This window comes from Phasianus colchicus, chromosome 1 (assembly GCF_987193195.1).
Source record: "Phasianus colchicus chromosome 1, bPhaCol1.hap1.1, whole genome shotgun sequence".
Lineage (NCBI taxonomy): Eukaryota > Metazoa > Chordata > Aves > Galliformes > Phasianidae > Phasianus > Phasianus colchicus.
The window spans coordinates 124,398,163-124,414,890 of NC_143436.1; the positions used below are offsets into that span (position 1 = coordinate 124,398,163).

Consider the following 16,728-nt stretch of genomic DNA (forward strand, 5'->3'; position numbering starts at 1 on the left):
CATAGGCATGTGTGGCAGAGAGTGGCAAGATATCAGCTTCTACTTTGTGGGAGAAGAGTCTGCTTCCCTCTGCATTCCTGGGAATGGCAGGCAATCTCTGTCCATTTTGCTGAAGTCTGAAGAACACGAAAGGACTTGCAAAAAAGATACATATTTCTTGATTGTGTAAGAATGAGCCTTACTGTGAGGCCACTAAACCATCCTGTCTACTGGAAAATGAAAATGGTTATTTCATGCTTCTGTGCAGTAAAGAAGGTCTGTAATCCAGTAGGAACTTGTCTGCTCCTGAAGGTCAGTACGTAGTGTGAGGTTTCTTTACTTTTTTCAGTACCAGTTGGTAACATCATCCCCAGGTGATGCATATGAAACACTTACGAAAAAAAAGTGGATCATTTCTAATAGTGATTTGTGTGACTTAAAGACACTGATGACAAAGAGGATATTTTGCATATTTTATTAGCAATTAAAATATTCCTCAAAGATATGAGTCCACTTAAAAAAAACCTCCTCATTCTTCTTATTTTTTTAAAATAAATTTAATATCTACATACTAAGTGAGAAGTTAAAATTACATCACCAGAAGTAGTAGCATCCTCTTAAATACTACTTTGTGTTCTTGTGAAGTAGAAATGCAATAGACAACTTAAGAATAGCCTTGAAAAGAGCTTCAAGGAATGAAAGCATACAGGATTTGTAAAAAAGCTGGACAAATATTTTAATGCCTCAGAAACCCTAACCTTGAATGTTAAAATATAGTAGTGCTATATTCAAAGCATGTATTAGATCTAACTCATAAAAAAGTGTGCTCTGCATCTTGCACATCAGTTCCCATTTGCATTGCTGCACTCAGTTCAAGGTACAGTTTTTAAATTTATGTTTTCATTTTTTTATAATGAAAAGATTAAAAACACACTACTAGCAAGGCAAGTATTGAAAATAGGGCTAAATCCAGAACACTCAAAATATCCATTCTCAGGTGTCTTCTGGGCATAGACCAGGAACTAGTATAACATTGTCCACTCCAATTTCTCCAGTTTTGCCCTTCCCACGTTCTGATTCAAAGGTGATCTGTCACAAGAAAAGAGATGTATTAACAGTAAAAATGTAGTTTATCCAACCATTTAGTGACTCTTAAAGTTAAATAGTTTTAATGCTATATCTGAGGAATGTTTAATTACAATTCAGGAAAGACTTATTGACTCAAATCCCTGCAGCTTTTAGAATTTTTATATATTATTTGAACTAGACTGATAATCCTCTGTACAGATTTACAGTACTAAATGGATTCATTTAATAGGATTGCTTATTTTCATTGTACAAAGAAAATGCAAATTGAGTGAAATCCCATTGTAATAATGTGACATTATTACTTTATGTGATATTAGTGCCCTCCTTTTCTTGGGAGACATTACAATTGTTCATTTTCCATCTATTCGGATCCTTAGTATTAGGTTATATATCTGGTAAATACATCTATTTCTACTTGTATATATAGTAGGCTATTAATTATAATTGCAGTACTACACACGCATAGTAGATTCATTTTTATCAATAGAGTGTCTGGAGTTTTATTTTATAGACTGACTCTTATTTACATAAGAGTTCCTCCATGTCTTTCTGTCAGTGTAAAAAACTTCAAAAAAGGACTTCAATTTCCTTTATGCTTCCAGTATTCAATTGTACATATAACCCTTTGCCCTGCACTGAAAACATTCAGTCATATAAATGAAAATCAGGCTCTAGAATTTCAAGAAGAAACTTGCTGAAGCCCTTATTGTGGCAGTTTTCAGAGAAGTATCGGGGCACTCACTGTGTTCTCTGCTGGCGAAACATACCCTGCATCTGTGGTGACTGCCCAACCTTGATTATAAATGATGTCTCTTGTTGCACTAATAATCTATATGAGTATGGCTTGAGAGCATCATTTTCTATGAAACAGAGATAATTTTCATTTTTCTAAGCATATACTTATGCCTCCTGTTGCATGAAATAATAAACAGAGATTCTGATAGTTTGTGATAATTAGAGATCTGATGAAGTTTTTACAAAATGATGGAATTATTTGGCATCAGTGTCCTAGCAAACTGGAGTAATTCAGTTACGAAATTACAATCATACAACTTCTCAGCCTTCTAAAATCTATCCTCCTCCATTTCAAAACAGCTTTCAGTTGCAAGCATACGATGCCTGTAAAAGAGCTGGTGGAACATTTGAGGATTAGGAAAAAACTTGTTGTGTTGGGTATAGTAGTTAGGTTATAAATTGCGTTAGACTTACACTGTTAGTTGTTTCAGTACCCTGCAATATTTCTACTTTTCCCGTTTGCCACCTTTCATCTTTTCCCTTGTCCTGCTCCCAGACAGGAGCTGTTCTTTTGTTGGCCACGAACACTCGAAGTTTTCCCACTCTTTCGCCAGCGAGCCGATAACTGAAAATCAAGCAGTAGGTGCTCTTTGGTTTGAGGTCGGTCAGGAGAAGTTTTAAGCGGCCCATATCCTTCTTGTGACCCACAAAGGCTGGAACAGCCATGTAGTATCCATCACCTTGTAACAAAAAATGGAAAATGAAACTTTAATGGACTTGTACTATTTATTAGTAAATTGAAAGCAATTTCGCTAAGAAAATAAGTCGAAGCTCTGTTACTCAAATAATTTAAAATCGGACTGGAGAAAAGCAGCAGGAAGTCTAATTCTCAAAGAATAAGCTTTCACTATTGGAAGTCAGATCACTTTAGAAAGGAGATGAGTTCATATTTCACTGGCAATTACAGTCATTCTTTCTTGCATTGCAATTTTCTGTATATATCAAAGGCAAAATCATCTCAGTTTTTCAAATGCAATAGCCTGAAACATGGTGCTGTGCCTCTCTGGTCAGACCATTTCTAGCACTTGAGCTAGCTCAATGCGCTCTGCACTCTCCTCTGCAGTGATGACAAACTCATAAAGGAACCAACAGTTTATTCCTTAAATCCTGGAAGAACAACAGAATGAGAGGTGACACACAAAGGGATAAAGGGATAAAAGAACTGGGTCCATAAATAGACATAATCAGCAGAACTTTGGTTGTGAAAATGAAGTGAGGACATGGTAAGGGCTTCCTGAAATCTGCAGGAAAGAGAAAGGTACTGGGAAAAGGAAATATAAGGAGCAGGAGAGGATTAGCAAAGAAAGACTGAGATGGAAAGACTCTGAAAGAAGAGAGAGAGAATGTGTATGTTGGAACTGGAACAACATTATCCACTGGTTCTACTGTAACATCTTCTGCAATGTTTCCTCACAAGGGAAGATCATAGAATCACAGAATGGTTTGGGTTGGAAAAGACCATCAGAGATCACCTAGTTCTAACCTCCATACCATGGGAAAGACACCTTTTACTAGATCAGCCGTGGATGGGGCATCCACAGCTTCCCTGGGTAGCCTGTGCCAGTGCCTCACCACCTCATCATGAAAAATTTCTTCCTTATATCCAATCTAAATATTTTAGTTTAAATTCACTGTGTCTTGTCCTATCACTATACTCCCTGATAAGAAGCCCTCCTCATCTTTTTTTCAGTCCCCCTTCTAAATACTGAAAGGCTGCGATGAAGTCTCCCCAGAGCCTTCTCTTCTCCAGGCTGAACAACTTGTTGCAGATTTCCATTTGGACACTGAAGTGCTGACTGTAACTCTTCAGACACAGGCTCCAGCCAATTCTTCGTCTATCTAACAGCCAATCTGTCAAACTTATATCCCTCCAATTTACTGGTAGGAATGTTGTCAGGGACTGTGTCAAAGGCCAAGCAGGAGTCCAGGTAGATGACATCACCACTCCATTGTAGAAGGCCAGGCACAATTATCACAGTTCTATGTCTAAACCATGTAAGTGACAACATTCCTGCAACCATCTAAATGGTAGATTGGTTAAATATCCTACCAGCCTTGGAGAGACACAATGTGTAACTAATAAGGTTTCAATTGTTTTGCAACTTGCAATTCTTATATTCAAATCCTTCTTCTCATCTTTTGATTCATTTGTATTGAAATATACTGCTAAGTAGCAATTGCCACTGGAAAAGCAACTTCCACTCTCAGCCTTCTCTGCTGCCTTAATTAATTCTTGATTCTATTTTCCACTCCACTTTCCCCCCTTTTTTTGGAGAGGATAAGACATCACAGCTGAGCTAGGGAATAGATATTTAAATAAATACCTCTGTCTCGATCAGCAGGATTCCAGTCAAAGTCATCGTTTGTATCTTGTTTCCAGTCGCAGACTCCTCGACTGAAACTGCAGTCAACTAGAAAAAAAATTGGCAATAGAAACACACAGATAAGAGAAGCATTACATCTTAAGTACTGATACAAACAATTTGCTCTTTATTCACCTACTTGTAAGTGTATAGATCATTCTAAAATTATCCCCAATTTCAATTCAGACAGTGTTGACCTAGATTAATTTGCAAAAGAAGCAAAACATTTGAATTTATTTAGCAATTCTTTCCTTAACTCACAGCAAAACCTACTGTGTCTTTTTACTGCCAGTCTCCCATGATTTTATATGCTATGACTTCTGTATACTGCACGCCTGCTGATTTCCAGGTGTAGTTTGAGATGTTGGTTTTTAATTTGAACACCATAAATGCCTTGGGGCCTGCAAATTTTCAAGCTCCACTCTTCTCCATATGTGCAATTACACTGCTGTAGTTGCATCAGCTGAGATGCTCAAGCTTTAGTTTTTGCCATTAAAAAAAAGAAGCTGGCTTCTCATGAGAGGAACCTGTTGCTTCACACTGAATGCTCATATCATATGGAGTTGGGAGCAACCCAAATATGTCGACCTTTAGAGCACACTGCAAAAAAAAAAGTGTCATCCAGAGCATACCACAGCCTTCATGACTGTGTAAATGAAAATGTAAATATATTTATGGATAAGAAAAAATATGAACCATGCAATGTTAGCATGACAAATCAGATTAATATGTCAGCCATCTGAATCTCCTTAGAAAGAAGAATTCCTTCTGGTTCTTTGCATGGATTTTACCATGAGACAGAGAAGGGTGGTATACAGCACTTAAAGAGCATCTTTACATAAATTCAAGTCTTGTTTCCAAACCTACTGCTCTCTGAATTGGAGAAGAAAAAACATTATCTTACACTGAATGTCAGCCATCATATTTGCATTTTTTTAAAAAGTCTGGGAAGTACTTCCCCATTGCATTCTATTGAAACCAACCTTGTCCTAAAATGAATCTCAGATACAGTGAATCCTAACATTTAATCCCCTGCTCACTTAGCTGTTAACTCCACAGAAGAATGCTGTTGTCGAATAAGTGCATTAGCTCAACGTTTCCCCTCTTGGATTTTGCTTTTTTCCTTGGCTCTCATGATTCTCCAAAGCCATTTTTTAGCTTCTTGCTATCTTTGCCTATCTAATAAAGGCTACACAACTTAAAATCAAGCTGCTGCATCACAGAGAAACTGTTTCCCATCAGGAGAGAGGGTGAAAGTGCCCCCTGATCTGTTCATGCACTCTGCTTTGACCTGAGATACACTGCAGTCTGTCATAGTTACCAGAAGGCAGTGCAGTTTTCTGTTTGGAAATTGTGAAGCGTTTCCTAGGTCATGGCCAAAGTTTAACTTGCATGCATAAATTGACTGGTTTTGAGCCTTGTATGCTGACAACTGATTTTACAACAATTTTTAATGTGAAAAAAAACCCAAAGAATTATCTTACTCTGATATCCACAGAACTTACTGATGAACTGGGAGCTATCATGAATTTATAGACAGGCTGTTAAAGGATAAATATTTATTCAGCCATTTTCAAGGGAAACTGAAATTAGGATGAGACCCAATAAAAAATGGCTGAAAGGCACTGGGATATGGTTACGTGCTATGCAACATTTCTCTAACATGATTTAATTTTGTAGATACCAATATGAGTTCATTTTTTCCTGAAAAAAAAAAGAAGTGAAATTCACTTGCAAATTAAATTTCCATGTGGGGAAAGAGCTAACATATGTTTAGAAAAGGACACAAAACCAGGTTTTCTCATTGAAACTGGTGAAATGATTTGGCCATATACCATCTCACTAAGCTTTTGTTGTATTTTAAAGACCTTTAACTGGTTCAGCTAAGGCTGATACAGATTCTCAATAAAACACATAATATACGATAAAATAAATATTACAGAATAAAAAGAATCTACCTTCATGCTCTTGTCTTGTCATCGAAACTTTTCTTTGTGCCAGGAGAGGGCCAAAGGCAGCTGCTTCTTTACCCTGGGGAACTGGTGAAAACAACTTCTCAAGTGCCAAATCGTAACAGGAACAGAAAGCAGAACTTTATTCTCTATACCAATTACAATCATTCATTTAAGTAATTCAATGGATGTGGTTTTCAAATTTCCATCAAACTTACTTTCCTAACCCTGGCTAGATACTAACACTGAATAGTAATACTTTGTTCAAATTACAAATTCCCTCAGCACTGTGCTTTCTAAAATGTAGGCAATTCAGCTGCAAGGTTCACAAAGTCAAAGAACTTTGCATGTGTTCTTTTTTCAGCATGATGATCTGTTCCCTTGCTTACAAAATTTCAGGTACCAGCTGAAGTACTTGAACTGCAAGAGATGATGAAGACAACGATGTGAACGCTTGGCAACAAACAGGAAACTCAAAAAATGGATAATGTGGGAGGCTTTGTAAAAGCCATAAATCTGGGGAATCAGAGACCCACACTGTGCTGATGAAATGGGAACTCCAGGAGATTATTTTTCTGAAGCTGTACTTTCTCCTGAGGCATACGCAGACCTCATCAGCTCATGCAGGCACATGCAGGCTTTATCAGCTCGTCTTCCTGTTGGGAAGGAAAGGCATGGCAATCGCTCTGCTCTTCCTCACCCTCCTTGCCACAGCTGGCAAGCACAGGCTGTCGTTTCAGTTATCAGGCTTGGCAGAAACTCTGTAGAAAGCTCTTTTGTAAAAAATAGTTGACTTGTCCCGTGCCAAACTGGAAGAGTCAGTGCAGCAGTAATAAATGTCAGGTGCATTCTCTACAGTATTGGCCTAAAGGAAGTACTTATTCAAGAAGTGCTTTTTTTTAGCAACAGCCTGAGAGAGGAAGGCAAAACGTCTTAGGTCTGATAAACTACAAAGCTTGCAAACTCTTATTTTCCATGGACTATCAGCTGGGGGCCTAAGTACTTTTGAAGTTCTGTGGTTAAGCTTCTTTTGTATTACTCTAAGTGGCAACTAGAGAAGTGCACACTAGAACTAAAGCCAATGGTCTCAAATTCTTTGTGTGGTGTCTGTGTAATTAACTAATCACAAACAAGGTGATGGCCAGACATCTGGCAGAGGACTCTATCCTTTGCAAATGCATATGCAGATACATATATATGTATATGCAATATATACATATATACCCATGAAAAAAGAAGAGCTAAGATGTCCCACTTTAGAGGAGAGAGGGAGGATCCTTTGGATTACCGCTTACAAAAAGTGCTTACAAAAACCCAGCATAAGGAAGTTGACTTTTCAGACACACCACATGGGCAGCAGCACCAAGAAAAAGCTTAGGTTTCCTCAGCAGTGCCAGGTGATAGGAGCTACAGAAATCAAAATTACATTTCCCTACTCGGTGCCTTATTAGTCATGCCTTCAGGAAGTTGCAGATGCCAAGTATTTTAAAAGTCATGAACTTCAAATGTATGCCTGTTGTTTTTTTCTCAGACAAGAGTTCAGAATCCAGTTTGTTCCACGAGTTCCACTTACCTACAGATTCTCATCAGAATACTCCAACATGCTTGAAGCTGTAAGCACATGCTCACTATTAAGAACACGTTTACAACCCACTGCAAACCAGAGTCTCCCAGTACCATAAGGAATATGCCATTTCTTTTCTTCTCCTTCAAAACTCAAAAATTTTTCTTTATGTACACCAGACAAAACACACAGCAATGAAGAGGCCCTGGAGGCTGTTCCAAAGGGGCCAACTGAGCCAAGAAAGGAGACTCCTGTGATCTTACAAACTTTCTGATGAACTGCCAGGAGCTTGTTCCCTCTTGTTGCCCTTGCAGCTTTCTCCTCACCCAGAACACTGCTTACATCACCTAGATAATATTCTTACTTAAGGCAAAGACTAATATATCTTTCTCCAAATTAATCTATGTCTCTATATATATTCATTTAGGAACAGGCACATAGAATTTAGTTGTCAAGTTTAATATCATGCCATAAACTTGGCCTCGTATTTTGTGAAAGAGGCTCAGGCTATGAAAACCCTTGCCAAAATGAAGAAAGCTGTTAAAATGTGAAAAGTTCTTGAAAGTGTGGAGAAATTTAATAGAAGATAGCAGCTGCCAGGAAGATTTATTTACAGAGTTACTGAATTATACTTGAGGGATACACATGCAGGTGTAGCTATACTGCAAATGCTTCCAGTGAATAACCATCATGTACATAAAAAGGTCGAATTTTGTATCCAAATCTATTTTTTGCTTTCAGTGTCAGACATTACAGCCAAGTTCTCCACTTACTGGAAGATATCACTAGTGGATTATGAGAAACTCTATGCTTCAGCTTACAGAAAGGCTTTCAAGAATCCTCATTTCTTGGAAGGTGCCTACATTTGACATAGAGCCATCACTGGACATAACCAGAATCCCAAGTCTGTTCCATACTAAGTATTAGGCAGGAGTCAGGCTTGTTCTTTTAATCTCTTCTGCTATCCAGTGGTGCTTGCAGAAATACAGGCCTTCCTAGAAAGTCTTAATATCTTGATCCCTAAGAATACAGTCTCCAACAAAAGCTCACATAAGGCCCACTTCTGGTACAGCAGAGTTCATCCCTTATTACTGCAGTATTGGCATCTACAAACCTACGTATCTGCAGCACTAGTTGTTATATTATCTGCAGTTATATATAAAATTCTTTTCTTTAGGGTACTACACATTCTTAAGGTCTGGTGCCACCAGTATACTCTTATGAGGTAAGATGTGTTGATCTTATAGGCAGGAATTAGTGACAAAGAGAACTAATACCCTAGTCTTCAGAGGTACCTATGTAGCCAAACACGACCAATTTACCAGTTCAGCAACTTGGACTACATGGCTTTTTGTTTGGAGCTGGCTTGCACTCACTTGGAGTGAGCACAGGTCCACCTGCAAAGTATCATTTACATAGATTCTCAAGTCTTTCTACAAGTCAAATAAGGGATAAAGAGATCACAAAAGCAACAGGAAGTCTGCAGGAGCACATCTGAAGAAGATACAATACTAAAGGACCCAAAGTTAAAAAACAAAAAACCCACATACCCAATGAGTAGAATAGATCTGTGGAATACTATTTTATGGGCATGCCTCAGAAAAAGAACACCATTGGTAAGTGAATCGTGTGCTAAAGGACCTTACTAAAATCCCTGATAGATTTTCCTTTATGTGCACTTGGTTTCACCTTTCTGCTTTGCCAGCTACTGCATTTAAGATTACATAAATTGCATTTTAAACTCCTGGAAATAGCATTTTGTCTGAAAAGAAATACCGTTTGGTTTATAGCTTGAAAGTTATTTTCTAATTTCTGCAGTAATCATGTGCTATCCTTAAAGCTTTAATTTATTTTTGTATTCCTGCTGTGGGTCTGCACTTCTTATAAATCACCAGCAACATCAGAACAATCAGTATCAGCCTCTTCTTGAGACAACAGTATTGGAAGAACAGATAAATAGCAGAATACAGGCACCCACACATTTTAAGGAGTTAATTGTGGGGACTGTGGTGTATTTTTGTTTCTTGTTATGACTGTTCTGATTTTTCCAATCCCTGGAAAATGTCTATGCTTGTTTTTGCCTAAGTAGCCTAATTAGTCTACATATAGAAACAGCACCATACCTGGGAGAAGCAACTCACTGTCAGTAATTCTCACACATACAATCCCAAAGTGTCTAAAACTGCGGCATGCAGGAACTCCCAGAAAAAAGGTTTTTGCTGTCACTCTGACACTGCTCTCTGATGGGCAGAGCTCAATGAAAACAAATAAACAAAAACTCTAAAAAACAACTCGAAAACAACTTCCACCCCCAAAACTGGAGCGGGCACTGTAAAAGAAATCTATCAGAATATAAGAGATAGTAAAATATAGAGTGGTTTCCTGTATACACAATAGATCACTGTCAGACTGAAAGGAATATGCTACATTTCTGCTACCCATCGTCCTCTGAAAGAATTATATCTGCCAGATGCCTGACATCTTTGGAGCCTTTTGTCTATAGCTTCAGACTGAGCTGCAGCCTGAGCATTATTTGCTCACACAGTGGTCTAATTATCAGAAAAGAATGATATTAAAAGCAAACACCTTGGTTATTGGAGAGTTCTCTTGTTCAGAATTAAGAGTCTAGAATGCATAAGGAAAGCAGCCCACTTATATTATTACTGAATATACAAGGAAGCCAAAACCTTACCATTCTTGGTGCTATCAAAGGAAGGAGCTTGGTAGTTAACACAGCTGGCTAGATTATATGTTTGGGCTTTACAAATATTAATGTATTAATTTTCATGTGACTTTTAGTGAGTCCAGTAGTTGTTTTGTTCACATATCATGGTGTGCATACCCAGAATCTGGGACTTGACATTTCAACGCCCATTGCATTTTATATCACTGTATAAAAGCAGTTTCTACTGAGTTAATAGCTGTAGTTGAGGGTGTTTATCATTTCTGGAAATCAGACCTTAGGCAGAAAATCAGACACAGAAAATAAGGAAAGGAACAAACATAACTCAGAACCTGAAATGACAATTTTTTCCCCCCTTCCCTGCAGTTCCTGCCTCATTTTCTGTGCATCTGCAATTGCTGTGATAAATAACACCCAGCTATGTATATTGAACCACCCCTTGCACTGTAAAAGATACTTCTTTCACATTGAACAAGGCAAAGACCCCATGGAAAACACTCATTAAAATCCATTAAAGAACGTATCACAAAATATAAGAAGATAAGAAGAAAAAGTGTTTTCACAACTAACAATAATTTTGACATTTCTTCAATGTTAGGGCTTTATTTTTGCTATCTTTAACTACTGCATTTTTTAAAAAACTGTGATGAGTAGTTTTCATAAACATCCTATTGTACGTGGCCTATTTTAATAATTTAAATCTTTATATATTAATTCCTTTTTTCCCTACAGCAGTTTTCTGTGGCTGCCCATATATTTCAGAGGTAGTAAAGGTACTGTGATAAAGCAGTGCATACATTTAAAAGTAATAATTAGGATCTCTGAAAAATGTGACCTATCAATTTTTCCTAATTGACTCCTTTTCCTGGAAGACATACAACACAGATATTAATAATACAAAAGGCAGATGCAGAATGAGTACTTCAGGGGATTACACAGAGGAACTTAATGTGGTAGTAAGGGAATTGTTGCTGAGTAGACATCAGCAGAGGAGGAAGAAAAAAGGATGCGTAAAATTACCAGCTGTAAATCTGATATAATCTCATACTCCAGAGATCATTCAATAACATTAACAATGAAAATCATTTTAAAGCCAAATGTTCGATCAGTTAAGTGGATGTACATGTTAGTACAGTAATGAGGATCAAGAGGCTCAAGGAAATTTAAAAGGGAAGGAAACAGTTAATAAGCACAGCTCGACTTGAAAGAAAAATGTAAATGGAACAACATGTTAAGTCATGCACATAGTTGGGATCAAAACAGAAAGTCATAAGTAAAACAAAGTTCATATACTTAATGAACTACTTCTAGGACACAGTAGTGACCCCATATGAAGAAGCGCATGGATCTCCTTCCAGAGCTCCCTGGCAGAATAACATCTCACCAGCAGGTTCAGCAAACAAATTCCTTATATTTCTAATGTCAAATTCCAGTCAAATATGACTAGAACAAAGAGAATAGAGGAACAAAATCAGATAAATCACAATCTTTAACATTTTCAAGCAATAACAGCAACAGCCACCACTGTCAATTGTAATGACTCTTTCATAGAAAAAGCTGTTTCAAATATCCTGGCTTGGTTGAAAAAGTCCTCAGGAAGGAATCTCACCAAACATCATGACAGAACTCTCTTGTGTATTATTTTGACTTCGATTTTGCTGTGGACAAAGGATTTTCCTGATGTGCCTTCAGTGACATTGGCAACTTGGAATTGAATCCATTCCACATAGTGTGGCAGCGAGTATTCCAAAAATACTTAGAAAAAAATATCAAACCATACTCAGGTTTTCAATATCTGGCAAATTTTTCCTGGACTTTCCAAGCATGTAATGTCTGAGTTACTTTCCTCTGCCCACCAATCCATCTATCACAGAAAGGCAGAAAGAGATACGAGGGCTGACTTTATGATATTTTCATCAGGCTGTATTGCCTGAGGAAATGAAATAGCCCACAGTTCTTTATGGCACCAAGTTCTGAATAAAAGTATCAGTAACTTATAACAATATTACTTATTCATATTTACTTAATTTAGTTAAGACCTAGGCTTTATTGCTTCTTGTGAGACAATGGAGGTAAGTCGCCTAATTCTTTTGTCTGAGACTCTCACATGTATTTGGCAGTACCAGTATGATGAGGCTGGTTCAAGGGTAGCTTTGCCATCCAGTGAAAACTTCAGTCCCAACTTGATTTCATCTTCTGCCCCTGCTGCTTTTTCAGGGAAATTATTTATGAAGGGATCCTTAGAAGCTGGACAGAAAGCTACATAAGCTTGTCAAGAGTGGAAGGCTGGGTAAAGAGGTAGGGTGTATCTAGTGTGGCTGGCCAGAGCAAGAGTGGTGCCCCAGGTATGGGATCATCAGATTTGGAGTCATGGCACCATCAGCCAGAAACCTTTCACAAAACATGGAGATTGAGTACAGCCTGAAGATTAGGATGCAGGTCTAATCACACTAGAGAGCACAATTTTTGGTACTACACTGAAATGCTACATTGAAAGAACAGAAAAAATCATAGAATTATTTAGGCTGACCAGCTGATAAGGAGATATCTGAGACCCATCTATCAAAATACGAGTATCTCCAAGGATACATATTTCACCTGTATTCCTACACCAAATTTTGGCCAGCTTTGTGGTAACAAAATATTCTCCCTCTATCATAAGGAGAATACTATACAAGATAGAAATTAAAAGGAAACATATGAAATCCAACTGAGAAAATATGTCAATCTTTTCTAATGACTTTTCTAATGACTAATATCAGATACTAAGTGAGATACGTGGGACGCATGCTCAAATACCATCAGATGTTTTAAGAGTGAGAGAGCCCATTCAGATAAACTCTCACATCTAAACAAAAGAGATAAAAACCCTCTGTGATTCACAACACTACTTTTCTGGTGGAATGACACAAAAGAACAATGGCACTTAATGCATGTTTTATATTATTTGAAACAAAAGACACCAATGTGTATGTTTTTCCTATGAATAATACACTATTTGAATGATGAATATGTCTATCACAAATTAAAGCTAGTTCTTGACTTAAGCGTAATGAAACAGCAAAATATCCTGTTTTGTTGGAGCTTCTGTGAAGAAGATGGGGAAAAGCTATATGTAAGCTGCTGTGTAGGTCCTTTCCAGCCTTGTGATTCTATGATTCCAACAGCTGGAAGAGTGCTGCCAGGATGACACACTCTTTTCTGTCAACACTGACTGCAGACAGCTTCCTCTAGAAGAGAGATTCGCTAGTTTTAATCCCACAGTAGGTCTATTAGATTGATTTTCAGTTGCTACAAGTAAATTAGGATAGAACAGCTATAATGTCTGGTGACTATTTTGTTCATCTATATACTTAAATTAAAACTTGAGAAATAAAATTTAATTTCATAAAAATTGAGAAACTTACAGAAGACATCTCCTCTAAGGCTTTGCTCATGGTCAATCTGATTCTCGTAATCTTCCTTCTCTTCCTCATCTGTCTCATCGACTTCCTCTTCTATGGTAACTTCAGTTCTTTTCTCTCCCACAGTGTAACTCCCACCAAGATCAAAACCGCCTTCATAGTACAGTGACTGCAAGTGGGTTTTAGAAGCTGGTGTCATGGCTGCTTCTGGGATCACATTCTTAATTGCTTTATGCTTCTCCACGCTGTTTTTATGTGCAAGAAGTTTCTTAATTGTGTCCTTAGCTGTTCCAGGGATTCTTGGAATTTCCTTCACTGATTTTTCAGGGATAGCTAGAAACCAGAAGAAAGTAGTAAATATTCACCTAATGAATCATTCAGCAAACATGTTTATAAATGACACCACATTGTCCTTGATAATACCCAGAGACTCATACAGCTACCATGAGATTTAAGTTCACCTCTGTACTGTACTATGTATGCATTTACCTCTGTTGTACAGACAGCTCTCTGATTCAGAATCGTAGAAGCACCAAATGGGTATGGGTTGGAAAGCAGCTTTAAAGACCATTTAGTTCCAGCTCCCATGATCCATTAGACTGGGTTGCTCATAGCCCCATCCAACCTGGCCTTGAGTGCCTCCAGGGATGGGGCATCCACAGCTTCCCTGGGCAGCTGTGGCAGCACCTCACCGCTCTCATAGCAAAGAATTTACCATGAGTTACAGTGAAAACACAAAAGTGATCCTCTCTTACAACATCACTTGGCCTCTTGTGTAACACAGGCCCCACAGCTCTTTATATTCTACGTTTATATACAAGAGCTTGGAGGAAAAAAATAACTCATCATTCTGTGGACTACTAAAAATTGTCCACAGATGTGATTCCTTACAAAACAAATGTCAGCCTACTAGCAGTGAGAATTTTTCTTAGATATCTTCTGTGAAGTCCTCTGCCCTAACATCCCTTTCACTACAGGCTGAAAAACACTAAAATAAAGCATATTTTGAGATATATCAACATGATACATCAAGTTTCATTTAGTTCTAAAGAATAAAGCACTAAAACTTCAGAGACGCATCCAAGAATTCCAAACTATTATCTTGAAATTGCAAGTTGGACTAGAACGTAGATACACAAATTCCTAAGATTTTTACTATTTTATGATTCCTCTTGACTGACAAATACTAAAAGAATATTCAGCCTTGTATTTTCTTGAAACTTCTGATCCTGTTCAGAAACACATAGGTGAGAACTGAAAAACTTAGAGTGGAGTAAAAGTCAACAAAAATTGTTTAAATCTGTAAAATAAAAGACACAGATCTGAATGTGTGGGTTTTCCCCATTCTGTTCCATAACAGAGTATAATGAAGTCAAATATCCTCTACATCCAGACAGAAAACTTCAAAATGCTTAGTGATAAGAGGATATTTTTCTATTTACTCAGCAGCCATGATTTTCACATTATGCTTTTCTTCTCAATATACTGTGTCTCAAGACAAAAGCGTTTTGTTTCTTTTCAAATCCAATTATTCTCTCTATGATCACCAAACTATGTTGGAATGCTTGAATGAGGGACTATTTTTAACAGAAACCCATTTAAAGATACAATTCCATCAATGCAGGAAGCCAGAACTGATTTTCCAGCAGTGATGAAACCCAGAAGCAGTGCAAAGGGCTCCTTTTGGGTGGTCCTGTGTGGAGCCAGGAGATGAACACAATGATCATTGTGGGTCTCTTCCAGCTTGGGATATTCTATGATTCACCGATACTTTTTTCCATATGTTTCTTCTCATATAAGCAAAGAGGAATAGAAGAGAAAACACCACTTAATGAAACAAAGCCATAGCCTAGTAGGAAAAGGGGAAAAATCCCAGAATTTACATCAATTCCTGGATAATATAATCCTAATAAAAGTGACAGATTTTATTTAAAGGAAATGCAGCTACATTTTCCACTTCGTATGCCAGTACAATTAGACTTTTAGTTAATTCACTAGATGGTTCAGATTTTCTGAGATTCTCTGAAATTGCAGTTGGAGGCATAAAATAAATGATTGTCAACAAAACACGAAGTAAATAAAAACTGGAAATTTTGTTTTTCTTGTCCTTTGAATAAAACTTATAGCCTTGCTTGCCAAACACTTGCAAGTTAACTCTAATAACACTCCACTAAGCAAGCCTTAACCCTGGAGGATGATATTCTCAAGGTTATATGCAATTTAACTGCTGTGGTTTTCTGAGTCTAACCTCAGAATGCAGCAATGAAAATTATCGTGAAGAAACTCATTCCAAACAAATTTCCTCTTGACAATCAGTAACAAGAAGCTGCAGGCTGTTGATAAACATGCTATGGAAGTTTTCACGCCAGGCCGACTGCTTGGCAACCTGAACACCTGCTTTTAGTTCCTACTTTGAAGTCTTCCCAGTGAAATGAAAAATTCTTACAGCTTAACATAATAATCTCTGTGATGTCAGAAAACCAATCTTCTTGTATGTGCAAAACTAAGCAGTGTAGAAAATCAACTGACAGGTGTGACAAAATATAGGGATGAAAGCGTATAATCCCAACATTCTTGCAGACTCCAGTTTGCTGGAAATAAGAAAATCTTCATGTTCATATCTTATACCCTGGACAATGAGGGACCAGACACCAAGCATAGTTCAGGATATATTATGGGTATCCTTCTAATCTGTATTCAGCTAAAGAATAGCCTGAGGTATGGATTTAAGGCTTTTTATGTCTACCCATAAATTGCAGTAAGAATAAAACAGTCTAAGGATAGGACACCTAAAACTCAGTCTCTCCTGCAGAAACCACAGCCTATGCACCTGCAGGTTGCTGAGATACCACAGCTGAGGCAGAAGTATCTCAAGACCCTTTGTGCTACTGCATTTACA

General features: G+C 37.6%; 1 protein-coding gene across 2 annotated transcripts in view; it reads right to left on the reverse strand.

Moving 5' to 3' along the window:
* Positions 1–488: 488 nt before the first annotated feature.
* EGFL6 (EGF like domain multiple 6) overlaps positions 489–16,728 on the reverse strand; it is a 41,070-nt gene continuing 24,830 nt past the window's right edge. For both annotated transcript variants that reach the window (XM_090125573.1, XM_031596086.2), the window contains 5 exons: positions 13,833–14,162; positions 6,185–6,265; positions 4,188–4,274; positions 2,278–2,543; positions 489–1,068 (listed from right to left, as the gene is read on the reverse strand). In XM_090125573.1, the coding sequence (XP_089981699.1) occupies positions 973–1,068; positions 2,278–2,543; positions 4,188–4,274; positions 6,185–6,265; positions 13,833–14,162 (860 nt within the window). In that variant the 3' untranslated portion in view covers positions 489–972. The remainder of the gene's footprint in view (positions 1,069–2,277; positions 2,544–4,187; positions 4,275–6,184; positions 6,266–13,832; positions 14,163–16,728) is intronic.